The sequence below is a fragment of the Chrysochloris asiatica genome, unplaced genomic scaffold (genome assembly GCF_000296735.1).
Source record: "Chrysochloris asiatica unplaced genomic scaffold, ChrAsi1.0 scaffold00086, whole genome shotgun sequence".
NCBI classification, from domain to species: Eukaryota; Metazoa; Chordata; class Mammalia; order Afrosoricida; family Chrysochloridae; genus Chrysochloris; species Chrysochloris asiatica.
This window is the reverse complement of record NW_006408604.1, coordinates 9115092-9131563: the sequence shown is the minus strand read 5'-3', so window position 1 is coordinate 9131563 and position 16472 is coordinate 9115092. Positions and strand designations below refer to the sequence as shown.

At 34.8% G+C, this 16472-nt stretch overlaps 1 protein-coding gene across 2 annotated transcripts in view; it reads left to right on the top strand.

The window, feature by feature from the left end:
• ATF7IP (activating transcription factor 7 interacting protein) overlaps positions 1 to 16472 on the top strand; it is a 72821-nt gene that overhangs the window by 23439 nt on the left and 32910 nt on the right. For both annotated transcript variants that reach the window (XM_006866038.1, XM_006866037.1), the window contains exons 5-6: positions 6204 to 6269; positions 16169 to 16242. In XM_006866038.1, coding sequence (XP_006866100.1) covers positions 6204 to 6269; positions 16169 to 16242 — 140 coding nt within the window. The remainder of the gene's footprint in view (positions 1 to 6203; positions 6270 to 16168; positions 16243 to 16472) is intronic.

Sequence of the window (16472 nt, the reverse complement as noted above, 5' to 3'; positions counted from 1 at the left end):
AGAGAAAAAGAGGAAGACCTCCAACGAGATGGATTGGCCAGGTGGCATCATTGATGGACTCAAGTGTGGCAGTGGTAGTGAGGTTGGCCCAGGATCGGAAATTGTTTCGTTCTGCTCTGCATGGGGTCACTATGAGTCAGTTCCGACTCGATGGCACCTGACAACAACAACAACAACAACAACCTGTATGATGTTCTTGATGTCATCCAATAACTTCTGGTCTTCGGTCTGTAGTGTTTAATGTTTAAAATATGTTCTTCAGATCTCTAAATTCAGGTGGGATATATTCCAGGTCATATTTTGGCTCTTGTGGACTTGTTTTCATTTTCTTCAGCTTCAGCTTGAATTTGCATATGATCAGTTGATGGTCTGTTTTACAGTCTGCCCCTGGACTGATGGTATGGAGCTTTTCCATCTTTTCTTTCTGCAGATGTAGTCAGTTTGATTTCTGTGTGTTCCATCTTGCGAGGTTCATGTGTATAGTCATCTCTTATGTTGTCTAAAGAAGGTATTTGAAATGAACAAATCATTGATTTTGCAGAATTCTATCATGTGTTCGTGTAGGGACAGCAAAGAAGAATGAGACCCCAAACAAGATGGATTGGCAGTAGTGGCAACAGTTGGTTCAATTCTAACAGCAGTTGTGAGCATGACATAGGACTGGCCGATGTTTCGTTCTGTTGTATATGGGTTCACTATGAATCGGGACCTACTCAATGGCGTTTAACAACAACAGTGGTGTGTATGAAAAGAAAAGTATGTATCTTAGGGAATTCATTGTGTAGTATTTTTTCCGTATAGTTCAGAGATTGGTTGCTTTCTAAATAGTGAAAAAGTTGTGTATTTCACTTTTCCAGAAATGTCAAATTACAAGGTTAATCTTAAAAGTTATTTTTATGTAGAGGCTTATGCATTGTTTTAGGATTATATATCTGATAATTTTCCAGATAAGAACATTAGCAGCTTTTATGGGTTCTAGTATGGTGCTGTAAAGTAAGCTCTGGACTGTCAACCACAAGGTTGGTGATTCAAACCCGTCATTGCTCTTTGGCAACTTAGGCAAGTTTGTTTTAAAAACAACAAGGAAAATCCTAAAATGTAAGCTAATTAATGTCAATTGTTGATTCAGTAACAACAGTATAATGGAATTAGAAATGATCAACAAATGCTTTCCCGTAAAACATAGTTTTTGATAATTGCGAAGCATACTTGAAAATGGAAATTGATTCTTTCAATCAGAAATGTCATCAAAGTACTACATACAGAAACCTGCGTGTTAAAGCCTCAGCAGTATTCAAAGGGAAATTTTTAGCCTTTAAATCCATTAATAACAGAAAATATAGGAAACTTTTTTATGTTTATACATACTGCTTGCTGAAAGTGAAGAGAATTTAAAATAAATACAGCATACTATGTAGTCTTAAGTATGGGGTGTACTGTAAACAAAACACATCCTCACAACTAGATCAATAAATAACATGATCAATGAAGAACAGTTTGAAGTTGTCAAAGACTTCATTTAGCTTGGATCCAATATTAAACTCATCGAAGCATCAGTGAAGAAATTCAACTACATACTGCATGAAACTGCATGTTGCACAAGACCTCTTTAAAGTGTTCAAGAGCCAAGATGTCAGTTTAAGGACTAAGGTGTGCCGGACCCATGACAGAATATTTTGAATAATTTACGTGTGAAAGTTGGGCACTGAATAAGGAATACCATAGAAGAATTGATGCATTTGAGTTACGGTTTTCGAGAAGAATATTAAAAGTACTGTGGACTGTCAGAAGTACAAACAAATCTGTGTTGGACGAAGTACAATCAGAATGCTCCTTAGAAGCCAGGATATTGAGATTTTATCTTTCATACTTTCAACATGTTATTAGGAGGGACAAATCCCTGGAGATGGACATTACTCTTGGAAAAGTGAAGAGTCAGTAAAAAAGAGGAAAACCTCAAATGAGATGGATTGGCACAGTGGCAGCAGTAATGGCTCAGTGCTAACAATCATGAGGATGGCACAGGATAAGGTAGTGTTTCATTCTGTTATGCAAAGGGTTGCTATGAGTCGAGACCGACCCATCGGCACTTAACAACAATAACACCATACTTAGTTTTATCAAACTAAACTTAAAGCAGAGGAAGGCGTTAACAAAAAATACTGTTTTTGAAGATTAATCAATAAGGGAAAAGCTGATTCTTTGAAAGTCATAAAATAAATCTTCAAACTAGAAATGAGAGTAAATACAAATAAACTACATAAAGATTATCTAAAAGCTAAAGGTCCCGAAGAAAATCTAAATTATATACAACCATATGCTAATGAAATCCATTTTGTCTATAATAATAATAATAATAAAATTATTATATTAATCTAAAGGAAGTTAAAAATATTTAAATTTTGAAATTGTAGAAGTGAAAATATAGCCCACAGTTTTTCTCTGAAAAAATGATTGGATTCAAACATTTTTTCTAGAACATTCTGTTAAGTCTTTGATGAATAGAGAATTCATATTTCATAAAAATTGAGCTAGAAAGTTGAGAAATCTGAGACTTCATTTTTATGGAGCAACCCTAATTCTGATATCCTATAGCAAAAGAAAATACCTCATAATGTGATTTTCTCTCACTGGTGTATATGAAAAGACTAGTTGTATCATGAATGATTGACAGTTACTCATTATAGTAACAGAGAGGAGCACTGGTGGTTCAATGGTTAAAGTGCTGTGCTGCGGGTAACAAAATGTCCAACAGTTCAAACTCACCAGCCACTTCACTGGAGAAAGATGTCAGTCTCTGCTGCTATAAAGATTGTTGTTGTTGTTAAGTGCCGTTGAGTCAATTCTAAACCCATAGCGACCCTGTACTGGGTTTCCAAGGCTGTAAATCTTTACGGGAGCAGAAAGCCTCATCTTTCTCCCACGGAGCAGCTGGTAGTTTCGAACTGCTGACCCTGCGGTTCGCAGTCTGATTCGTAACCACTACGCTACCAGAGCTCCTGCTATAAAGATTACAGGCTCAGAAATGCTATGAGGCAGTTCTAGTCTGTATTACAGGCATATGATGAGTAGGAATCTACTTGATAATGTAACATCTTTGGCTGATACCAACAGAGGAAAGATGAACAATAGTGTGATCTGTTTAGAAAAAAAATAAGGAAGTAGTAGCTTTAACTTCATAAAAGTTAAACCAATTGTGATTTAAGTAATTATTAGGAGTGTGACATTAAAGTTGAAAATAAAATGAAGATGCCTGTTACACAGTGCAGATGGTTTTATGCCACCTAGTTGATTCCAGCTTGCAACGACCCTATGTAGGCCTCATCTTTATCCTGAGGAGTGGCAGATAGATTTGAACTGCTGACCTTGGAGTTATCAGACCAGCTGGTAATCTGCTATGCTACCAGGACCCCTTAGGTAATGCAGTAGATGGGGAGAAAATTTTTTTTTTTACTAAATGATTGATAAAAGGAACCCAAGAGAATTTAACATATCAAACTATTAGAAGAAAGATAGTTAACAGTTACCTGATAGTAAATTCAACATATACCAGTAACTTTTTGATACAGAAACAGTAACCAATTAGAAAATATACTGAGAAAAATAATGTTTTACATATAATAATTATTTTTGGAAATATAAGAATAAACTGAGAGTTGGGGTGGGGGCTAGGGGACAGAGGAGGGACTTCAACAAAATTTCTGACTTAAGAAAACAGAATGAGAAATCGGAGTTAATAAAGTTATACTGTGTTCTTTGGAGAACTTGCTTTTCTTTTTCAATTCTTGATTTAAAATTTCAAGTGATCTTTTTAAAAAGAATTTGAGTACTTCAGATGTTCATAAAGTAAGGATGTAGTCCTACTTACCTTTCTCCCACTTTGAGTTAAACTAGCCTCTAAAGATAATCACTGTTAACTTCGGTATGTATCCTTCTAGAGCTTATTTCTATATACCTTACAACATGTACAAAAAACTTTTTGTTATAATTTTTAAATAAAAATAGAACTGTACTGTACATACAATATAGTGTTCAGAATACCTTTCCAGTTAATCTGACTAAAGAAAAATTGTCATCCTTGGGTTATAATAAACACCTTTCTTTACTACCTTTCTTGAAAAAATACTGAAATATTTTTATAATTAGAAAGGTGTAAACCTTTATTAAAGATATAAAACAATGTTATATGTCTTTGAGTCTTAGATATGTCTAGCTGAGCCTCATGGAACATCTTCACGTTTGGGAGTAATAGTTGATTGATTACCTAGGCCATATAAATGGACTTACAGTAATGTGCAAATGGTTAATATGGTTAACTTCTAACCAGAAGATTGGAGGCATCTTGTAACAACTGAAAAATCAGCCATTGAAAACCATATGATAACAGTTGTACTATGACGCACATAGGGTTGCTGTGAATCGATACAGACTTGAAAGTGGCTGGCGATTTTATATATTATAAGGTTTGGAGTTTGTTTTAGAAGTGAATCCTTTTTGATAGGAACTTTAAAAATCATTAGGTAAAATCTTTTTTCTTACACTGAATAAAAGGAAATTTTCTGGAGAAGCTTTTCATTCTGTTCCATAAATTATGGGTCGGAACTGACTCGACGGCACTTAACAACAACAAAATTCTTCAAAATGCATATTATACAATATCAGATAAAAAATTGAGAGGATAACATTTATGCCTTTATTAAAGACTGTAAAAGGAAACAAAATATTCATGTATTGGTATAATTTTTATTTCATCCCCTCCCTTTTTCTTTACCCTGCCTTTTGTTCCTCACTCCTCAAATATTCTTTGAATGTGTGTTTAAGCAATAGACATGAGTAGGCTGTTTGTATAAGCTGTACAAGTAATTGGTATAGTTAGTGAAAATATACTAAATTTTACTAACAAATGTTTACGCTATTAACATTTTTATCATATTGCTAATGGTTGACAGAATATAAAATGAAATATTTGAAAGATTAATGTTACCACTACTTATTTACACTGTTATTGAAAGTGTCAATTTGACAAAGTTTTCCGGAAAAGCATTGAGGCAAGAGCCTTTATCCTAGGCATTCCACTTCTGTAAATGTAGCTTTATGACATTACTTGAAAGAAGAATAAAAATTCATGCAGTATTGTTTCATACTAGCAGGACATTGAAAATCATTCTACCTTTGTAGTAGACAGGAAAGTGTGTAAATAGTGGCTCAGGATAACATATATAAACATAAATAGTGTTGAAGAGGGTTTTTTTTTTACCTATAGATATGCTTATTATAAATCTCAGTGAGAAAATTTTTCATTACAATTATGATTAAAATTAACATAAAACTTAAGCGTATGTATTAGAAATATACTGGTATGTGAGCAAACACACCAGTTCTAGGAGCAAATGCTAACCTTTTAATTAGTAGTGTTTACATCAAGGTATTGGGACCAGGGGTCATTTTGTTTTTATTATGATTCTCTATTTTACAAATGTATACACCTACTCTTCATTTATTGGAGTCCTGGTATGACACTGTGGGTTAATGTGCCAGACTGCAAAGCCATTTAACTACAAAGTCGGTGGTTCAGCCTCACCAGCTGCTCCTCAGAAACCCTGTATATATACAGGGTTGCTATTGGTTGGAATTGACACGTAACAATAACAGCTTTATTTATTGACTATCTTGTTAACCTGACGTTTCACATTTACGGAAATAGGAAAAAGGACTATCTTGTATTTTTCCACATTAACAACATATGTCTCGCAATAATAGCAAACCTTTAGATGCGAGGAAAAAGTTAATAGTGGCTATGATTGTTAAGGTCAGGTTTCAACTTGGCTGGGCTATGAGTGTCAGTTGTTTAATAGGTATATAATGAAGTAATTTGGTAGTAATATAGTTATCTTCCATTTTCATATAACACTGTTTTTGTATATTGACCTGGTCTTTGAAACTTAACCATGTCGGTAAGTGAGGAATGAGTGTGCAGCAAAACTTGTGAAAGCTGGAACCCGTATAGCAGAAAAGTGGTAAGAATGCATGTTATCAAAGGCAGAAAACTTGCGTGACCCGTTGAGTCTAAGCTCACAAGTTTTACTGCATATTTTTAAATCAACTTGCCTTAATATTGTTATGATCAAAGGATACTGTTATGTGTGGTTTTCTAGTTACATAATACTGAATATGTCATTTGATTTCTGTCTTATTTTTTTAAGGCCAAGATTGCCAGGCTAACCAAACGGTTTGGAGCAGCTAAAGAAGATCTTAAGAAAAGACAAGAAGTAAGAATTTTTATTTGTGCATAATTAATATTTTGTTCAAATTGGTAATTGTAGGAAATGCTGGATTTTGAGGAAACACTTTATTACAGGTTTGAAGTTTTGCTTTCATTCTGTAACCTCCTGTATGTTGTTTCAGGAGCTGTAGCTCTAGAATTGATTAACCCAATTGTTTCCTAATTATCATTATTCTCCTAAATCAGCACTATATTAACCTGTCTTAGAATGCTATATTGTTGAGGACTTATTTTTTCCATCTTCAAAATTACATTTTTGGAATTTGTCTTACCATCTTGCTTTCGTTCTACAGTCTTGCCAGTGCCCTAGTTTAATCTATCATTTTTCTTGTTAAATGACATCATGTCAGTTCTGACTCATAGTGAATCCTGTATAGGGTTTGCAAGGATCGACTGGTGGATTTGAACCACCAGCCTGTGGTTAGCAGTCCATTGTTTATCCTCTTAGAGTCTTAATTTTCTGCTGCCTCTAGTAGACTTGTCAGTCTTCTGCTTATGCTATAAGTATAGTGTTTCCAAGGAGCAACTGGTAGGTTTGAGTCTCACAAATTATTTCCCCAATTGCCATTTTGGTGTGGTGTTGTAGGTTAATGCACCAGACTTCAAAGCTCTTTTAACTGCAAGGTTGGTGGTTCAAGCTTACCAGTTGCTTCTTGGAAACCCTTTGCAGGGTCACTATGGGTCGGAACCAACTCTACGGCACATAACAACAACAATAAGTATAATACAATATCAAAATCAAGAATTTAGCATTGTTATATGATTCTCTTTGGAATCCTGGTGTTGCGCTTTAAGATAAAGCACTGAACCTCAGGTTGGTCCTTAAATTCACGAGCCCCTGAGAAACCCTAGACAGGTCGCTATGAGTCAGAACCAACTTGCCAGCACTTAACAACTACAATGATTCTGTTAACTAATTACAGGGTCAGTGTTGAAATGTTATGGTGGTCTCGAACCTTTCAAATTTTGTTCCTTTTATTAACTTGCAGGTAAAGTCAATTTTAAATGCAAAAACATGGACATCTTTTTACCTGTGCTTGTTAATATTTTTATCTTGTTCAGATCGTTTTGATTTTTGGAAATTTCCTGTTTCCCTCGTGAATTCATTGCATTGGAGTGAGGGAGCAGGAAAGATACCATTAATAAATTTATAAAAATCGCCACCAGAGTCAGGGTAACTGTCCTGCCACCATAAAAGACACTTTCACCCTTTATAATGAATTTCAACATAACCTTTCATACTCCCTATCCCTTGTCAACTGCTAATTTCCATTCTTTTGTACAATATGAATTTTCATATGTTTCTCTTCATTCCTGTGGCTGAACGAATTATAATTAGCATACTTCCTACCATGAACTTTTGCAAGTTTTGTGCAAAAATCTAATTTCCAGTTCTTGTTTATTTAAAGGAGAGACATAAAGGCTGTAAAGAATAAAGGTAAAAATACTGTAGATGCTGAAGTGTTTCTGTTTTAGAAGCTACACAAGGAACAAATAATAAGCAATTTCTAAAAATAATAGAAATTAGTAATTATAGGGGTAAAGTGTTGAAATGTTTTGGTGGTCTTTAAGTTTTCAAATTTTGCTGTTTTTATTAACTTGTTATGGGCAACATCAATTTCAAATGCTAAACATGGACATCTTTCTGCCTGTTCTTGTTAATATTTTTCTTCTTTCCAGATAGTTTTGATTTCTATAATTTCCAGAATTTGTTATTACAATTCTTAATTATTATCAAAAGTTACTTATATCCATAATATATTTCTTTACTGTTTTTGATTATATATGAGGACACTTTAAAAAGTTCTTAGAAATGTTCAATTATCTTTTTATTTTGTTTTTCCCAACTTTTTAAAGATCGTTTTATAACCATTTTAATTGTCATTTAATACATTGCTTCATGGTCTACGGTTTAGGTATATGTTGCTTTATTCTCAACTACTTTGAACTGTTTTCTTTCTTTGTAGTTACAGTATCCATTATTTTACGGCAGTTTCTTACTAGTAAAGAAAACAGTTAGCACTTTAGCTCTTCAGTTATCAAAATAAAGAATAAAACTTTTAAGTGCATTTAGCCTATTTAGATTTATTCATTTGCCCTCTAATATTAACCAGTTAAAGGCAAACCTCACTATTTAGGCTTGTCTTAGAACATTAAAATTTTGTTTTATTTGTTTTTGCCATTTCAATATCTTTTTGTTTGCTATTGTTTTTAGACTTCTATTGTGATTTGGGTGAAGGCTTAGACAGCAAATCAATTTTTCATTCAGTAATTCTTACTTACTTTGTTTCATGTCATTGATTGTAATTTCTACAGTGTGACATCACTAACTGCACTTTCTCCTACATTTTCTGTTCTATTACATGTTTTTTCCTAACCCTTCTGAACTTTGTCCTTAGGTAAACGTTGCCCTTTTGATCTCAGATGGTTAATTTTTCTAAGGAGTACATACCTCCTTGGTGTTACTATTTACATTACAGGCCTGTCTTTTGCCTAGCTGAAAATTGAGTTATAGGTGTGCATCCACTTCCAGACCTGATGGGTGACTAAGGGCCATAGTCTCGGGGGTTCCACCAATTTAAGTCTGGTCTTTTTATGGACTTGAGGCTTTTTGAACTTTGTTATTAATGGTGGTTTGAGATAATCTTGCTTTGATTTGCATCTCTCTAATGACTGATGATCATGAACAGATTAGTCCCTTATCTGGTATGTTATTGCACAGCATTTTTTACCCAGTGTGTGGGCTGTGTTTTTACTCTTTTGCTAAAATCTTGTGTTCATCTATTTTGTCTTCTTTTGTCAGTGCTTTTTAAAATTATATTTGGCAGTGTATTTATGCCATTTGTGAGAACCCCTAAGTTGTCCTAATTTTTCCATTGATGATCTTTAGAGGTTTTACAGTTAGGTCATTAATCCATGTTGAGTTTGGTTTTGTATATGATGTGAAATAATGGTCTTATGTAGTTTTTCTGCTAATGAATTTCCAGTTTTGCCGGTACCATTTGTTGAGACTGTCTCTTCCCTTTTAATGTATTTTGGCCCCAGATCAGCTGACTGTCCGTGGATGGATTTACTTCTGGGTTCTCAATTCTGTTCCATTGATCTATGTATCTCTCACTGTACTGGTACCACACTGTTTGACAACTGTGGCTGTGTAGTAGGTTTTGAGATTAGGGAGTGAGAGGTGTCTACCTTTTTTCCTTCATAAGCACTGTTTTCTAGTATTGAACCATCCTTGCACACCTGGTATGATTTTCACTTGCTCATGATATATTTGAATTCTGTTGGTAGGATTTTGTTAAGATTTTTTGCATCTATGTTCAAGAGGGATATTGGTCTATAATTTTCTTTTTTAGTGATACGTTTTCCTGGTATGAGAATTAGGCTCACTTTCAACCCGTTTCTATGTTCTGGAATAGTTTGAGTGGAATTGGTGTAAACCAGTCTGAATGTTTGGTAGAACTCAACAGTAAAACCATCTGGACTGGACTTTTGTTAGGAGTTATTTTAATGACTTGATCAGTTTCTCATTTTGTCATAGATCTATTCAAGTTTCCTACTTCAAGTCATGTTTTTCTAAAAATTTATCTGTTTCTTATGTTAGAATACAGTTCTTCATAGTATTCTGTTAACATCCTTTTTATTTCCATTGGTGTCACTTGATAACATTGCTTATGCGTGTTATTTGCATCTTCTTTTGTTAGATTTGCAACAGTTTTTGTCAGTTTTATGAATTTAGGTAGTTCTTGTTGATTCACTCTGTTGTTTTTCAGATTTCTAATTTATTTTTGCTCTAATCTTTATTCCTTTTTTTTTTAATTGTAAGTTTTCTTGTCTATTTTAATTGTTGGAATAGTTGCCTTGTTGTTGTTGTTGTTAAGTGCCTTCGAGTCGGAGCCGACCCATAGCGACCCTGTACAGGGTTTCCGAGGGTGTAAATCCTTATGGGAGTAGAAAGCCTCATCTTTCTCCCGCGGAGCGGCTGGTAGTTTCGAACCACTGACCTTAAGGTTCGCAGCCCGATTCGTAACCACTACGCTACCAGAGCTCATTAGTTGCCTTAGTGTGTTAATTTAGATATTTTTTTCTGTTTTTTGGATGTGTGCATTTATTGCTAAAAGTTGCCCTTTGATCCCTGCTTTTATTGTTTCCCAAAGGTTTTAGTATGTTATTTTCTTTCTCAGTTGATTTTGTTTCCTTGATCTTCCTCTTGCTGGTTTCCAGTTTTATAACATTATGGTCTGAAAAACTGCATTATAATATTTCAGTATTTTAAATTTTATTGAGGCTTGTTTTGTAGCCTAATATATGGTCTGTTGTGTAGTGTTTTCCTTGTGCACTAGAAAAGAATGTGTATTGTGCTGTTGTTGGGTTGAGTGCTCTGTATAAATCTATAAGGTCAAGTTTATTGATGTATTATTTAATTCTTCTGTGTCTTCATTGAGTTTCTTTCTGTTTGTTCTGTCCATCATAAGTGTTATATTAAAATTTCCTACTGTTTTGGTAAAATCCTGGCATTTCACTCTAGGATAATCACTGGACCACAAGGGCATTTTGAACTGCAAGGTTGGTGGTTCAAATCCAACAGCCACTTCTCAAAAACTCTATACATTGTCACTGTAAGCGCAGACTCAACAGCTCTAATCAATAACCACCAACTATAAAAGTTGTCTGTTTCTTTCTTCAAGTCTATTAGAGTTTGATTTATGTGTTTTGAGTCTATTTCATTGGGAGCATCAATATTTTATTATAGTTATGCTCTCTTTTTCAAGTGTCCCTTTAATCATGAAATAATGTCCTGGTTTTTTTTTTTTTTTTTAATTCCTTGATGTTTATTTTATCAGAGATTAATGCTTAATTTTGACTGCCATTAGGATGATAAATTTTTTATCCAAACTTTAATTTTTAATCTATTTTTGTCCTTATATGTAAGGTGTGTCTCCTGTAGACAGTATATTGAAGGATCGTATTTTCTTGTTCATTCTGCTACTCTGTCTCTTTAATGGTGCATTTAATCCATTGGCATTTATTATCATTATTGAAAGGTATAAATGGATTGCAGTCACTTTGCTGTATGCTTTGTGGTGATGCTACTGGTTTTCTTATTTCATATAATTTTCTGTGCTGAGACAATTTTGTTTGTGCATTTTTTCCTGTCAGTTTACTCTTTACTGTTGTTTGGTGTGTCACTGTGGGTTAATGTGCCAGACTGCAAAGCTATTTGAACAAGATTGGCAGTTCAAGCTCACCAGTTGCTCCTCAGAAACCTTATACAGGGTTGCTATAGGTTGGAATCCATTCGATGGCACTTAACAACAACATTGTTTTAATATTTACTAAATCTTGGTGATTTTTGCTTTTCTGGATTTGACGCTGAAGGTCCATTAATTTTCTTACAGGATACCTTATTATTTATTAGTTTCTTCCCCAATTTTAAACAGTGTTTTATATAGTTTCCTCACCTTTGGGACGTTTTGTAACTGTACTTTTTCCTCTTTTTGTTTTGTAGTTGTCTTCACTACAAATTGCTATCTCTGATTCCCTGTTTTCAGTCTTGTAGATTTATATTTTACTTTGGATCCTTCTGTATCTGGATTGAATTCTGGGTGGTGTTGCTGTGTATGGCAACATTAGGTTGTTGTCTGCTGTTGTTGGTTTTCAATTTCAAAGACTAGTATGTTTTGTGAAGTTGACCAGATTATTAAAAATTGCTGTGATTAGTGTTTATCTGGAAATGTTCTAATTTCTCTCTCACTTTGAGGGACAGTTTTGTTGGATATATGATTCTTGGTTGCATTTTTTTTTCTTTGAGAATTTTGTATATGTTTCCCATTCTCTTTTTGCCAGCATGTGTATGGTTTTTGCTGAGAAATCAGAGCTTAAGCTTATTGAGTCTCCTTTGTATAGGTGACTTTTCGTTTTTCCTAAGCTGCTCTCATGATTCTTCCTTTCCTTTGATTTTGCAGAGTTTGACTTTGATGTCTTCTTAACCTTCTTTTGGAGTGTATTCTGTTAAGGGTTCATTCTTCTTGAATGTCTTTATCTTCTTGTGTTTCATGATACTAGGGAAATTTTCTTCCATTAAATAGATCAACTGTCTTTTCTGTGCTTTTCTTTGTCTCTCCCTCAAGTTACTCCTCTTAATGTTGTCCCACAGGATTCTTAGACTTCCTTCAGATTTTTTTCATCCTTTTCTCTGATTGTTCTAGCTTACTGGTATTGCGAGATGCATCTTCAAGTTCATTAATTTGAGCTTCCATTGATTTATTCCTACTCCTTTTCTCTTTCAATGTATTGACCATTTCTGAAAGCTTAGTGTTAATCTTCTGCATTTCTATTTGCAGGTTTTGTATTATCTCCAATCCTTTATCTTTTTCGTTTGATTCTTCCTTTAGTGTTTTCCTGAAGTCTTGCATTTCCCCCCCTCATTTGGAGGTACTCAAATATAGTACTTTGAATTCTTTTTCAGGTAATTCCAATGTCCATTTTTCTCTAGGAACATTTCCTAGCTCTGCCTCTTGGTCATTTGTTTGAGCCACTCTGTCTTCTTTCCTCATATGAACATAAATTGTCTGCTGCTTTCAAGACATTGAGTTGGTGTTATATTTGTATTGTTAGCGAATGTATATTGGTGTGTTCTTAGGCACTCACCAGCTGCCTCACTTAGGGCATGAGCTTGTACACCATTCTCTGTTGGCTGTTGATTCAGTTCGGTTTATGATGGACATGTTTGATGTTGGTTGTTATAATTGGTCTCGAATATAGCAGCTGGTACTGGCTGTTGCCTGATGGGTGGGCATCCAGCTATGGTAAGTTAATCTTCTAGAAAGGACCAAAATGCACTAAATGGGGAAGAGGTAATCTCTTCTATCAGTGGCAAAATTGGAAATCCATATGCAGAAAACGGAAACAAGATCCATATGCCACACTATATAAAAAAATGAACTCAGCGAGGATTAAAGACCTAAATTTAAAACTTAGAACTATATACTATCTAGACCACATATGAAAAAATAGGTACAAACTTAGAAGCTCATATACATGGCATAAATACACTGTCAAACATAAATTGAAAAAAAAAAGGAACAGAAAAACTGTAATTGAAAACACACAAACAGAAGACGAATAGATGACTGGGAGCCCCTGAAAATTAGACACATATTTATCAAAAGATTTCACTAGAAGAGTAAAACGAGAACCCATAGACTAAGGGAAAAAAATGTTTGGCAAGGACATGTCAGATGAAGTACTACTCCAAAAACATAAAACATTTCAAGACCTCAAAAGAAGAAGACAAATAATCCAATTTAAATATGGGCAGAGGACATGAACAGACACTTCACCAAAGAAGACATTCAGGTGGCCAACAGAAATGAAGAAATGCTCATGATCATTAGCCATTGTTGTTGTTAAGTGCCATTCTGACTCATAGCAACACTGTATAGGGTTTCTGAGGAGTAGCTGATGAGTTTGAACTGCCAACCTTTGGTTCAAAGTCCAGTGCTGATCCTACAACACCACACCTCAGTAGTCTGTTAGAGAGATACAACTCAAAACAACAATGAAATATCATCTCACTCCAGCATTTATAGCAAAGTTCCAAAAAAAACAGAAAGCAACAAATGTTGGCAAGAAGTGTGAAGAGACAGGCACTCTCCTACAATTGAGGTGGGACTGTAAAATGGTGCAACCACTGTGAAAAACAGTCTGGTGATTTCTTTAAAAGGTGGAAATTAAACTACTTGTATGACCTAGCAATCCTTTTGCTTGGTTTATATCCTAAAGAAGTAAGAACTATGCCATGATTAGATTTGTACACATTGCAACACTTTTCATAATAGCAAAAAGATGTCGGCAGCCTAAATGCCCATCAACAGAAGAATGTATAGACAAACTTGCATACTTTCATGCAATGGAATATTATGCAACATTGAAGAGTGACAAAAAATCTTCAAAGCACCTCACAACAACATTGATGAACCTGGCGGACACTGTGTTGTTGTTGTTAATGTGCAGTTGTTGATTCCGACTCATAGCGATCTTGTACAGGGTTTCCAAGGAGCGACTGGTGAGTTTGAACTGCTGACCTTGTGGTTCAAATCAACCTTGCAGTTCAGTGCATTAGCCCACAGTGCTGCATCAGAACTACCAGTTAGTACATATAAAGGACAAATACTGCGTGGAGAACACTGTTGTAAACAAGTTAAAAGATTTTCTTGATAAATGAAACATTCTGATGGTTACAGAATTGATGGAGTGTGGGGAAAGGGAAAATGAAGTGAATACTGCTAACTGATGGTACATAGAATCGATTGCACTCATTGTAATGACATGAATTCATTATTTGTTAAATATGGGACTGATGATCTGTGCTATAAACCTTTACTCACTTCACAATAGAAAATTAATAAAAAGTAAACACAGGGAGAGTAATATGTAAAAGGGAAAGAGAACAGAGAATAGTAAAGAAAAACAAAGAGGATAAAAAAAATAAGAAACATCCGTTGGGAAAGAAGCAGAAAAAATGAAAGTCAAAATTGAAAGGATAAAAAGTAAGAGAGAAGAATATAAGAGGAAGAAAGAACAAACAACCAAAAACAATGAGAAGAAATAACTAGGTTCCAGACACAGGGAGGAGCTTCTGGGGTCTTCTTCCTCCCAAGATTGTAGGTGTGCAAGGGATGAGAAGACAGCTCTCTGTAATCTAGGTGATGTCTGTTCTGGCATCCAATCCTGAAGTAGTTCATGTAGACTCCAAAATAGTTGGGGGGTCAGGGCATTTCCATTCCAAATGACAGCCAAGGATGAGAGGTTCTGCTAGTCCAGGGCTTGCCAGATCCAGTTCTGCAGGTCTGGAGTAAGCCATGCCTGATTTCAGGTGCCAGGGTTGGTGCTGCTAGGTTCCCCCATACTCTGATGTACCTCAGCTGACCAAAGAGTAGGAGCTTTTCTAAGGCAAAAAAATCTTAAAATAATTTTAATTTGAGAATCTTGTTTGTGACTTACGATACTGCTTATATTAAATGCTGGTGGAATGGGTCTCAAGGAATAAATACCTATCTTGTGTATTCATTCTTAGTGTCAATATTATATATGCTGTGCCTGCTATGAAATCCTAGTGTGGCTCTGTAGAATAAGTATTGGGCTACTAACCACAAGGTCGGCAATTCAAACCATCCAGCTACTCCTTACGGGGTCAATATGGGTCAGAACCTACTCAACAGCATTTAATAACATGCTTACTATAAAAGGAATCCTGGTGATGCTGTAGGATAAGCACTGGACTGCTAGCTGCAAGGTTAACAGTTGAAACCCATTAGCTCCATGGGAGAAAGATGAGCAGGTTTCTGCTCCCATAAGGATTTGCAGCCTTGGAAACCCCTTGGATAGATTTATGTGTGTGTAACAAGCCCTGGTGGTATAGTGGTTTGAACTCAGCAGTTGCTCAATGGATAACACACCAGTGATGTGCTTATTTAAGTATTACAGCCTAGGATATCCTATATCCTGCTATGTCATACAGGGTTGCTATGAGTAGGAATCAACTCAACAGCCTAGAACAACAATGTCTAGTTTATTGTAGGAATACATTAGATATTTATTAAATCAATGAATCCAGTTATTCTTTAGATTAATATTGTTGATATCTACCTTTCAAATTTTAGCAGTCATCCTAAGTAGATTGATTTACTTAGTATGCTACAATTATCAAGTGACAATAATAAGATGAAAATTCTTCTCTTAACTCTAATTAGTATTTTTTGTACCATATTTAGAGTAATAAAGATTATATTTTGACAAAGCCTTAATGTTCTTATTTTTAAAGTTTCCTGTGTATTGGTTATGCTTTATACTTACCTTGATTTTTTTTTTTTTTTCCTCCAGAATCCACCAAATCCACCCGCATCACCAGGAAAGCCTACAAATGATATTAACAGTAATAATAATGTTCCATACAGGTGAGTATTGCAAATAGTCTGTCCAAAGTTAGAAATAACAGAATAAAGTTTTTATTTTAGTTTACAGAAAAATCTTAGAATGTAGTCCTATGTATTTATACATATTTATAGGTGTTAGACTGATAACAACAAGGTTGGTGGTTCATATCCACCAGCCACTCCTTAGAAACCCATATATAGGATCACTGTGAGTCGGAATCTATTTGACAGCACTTAATAGTAATACTGTG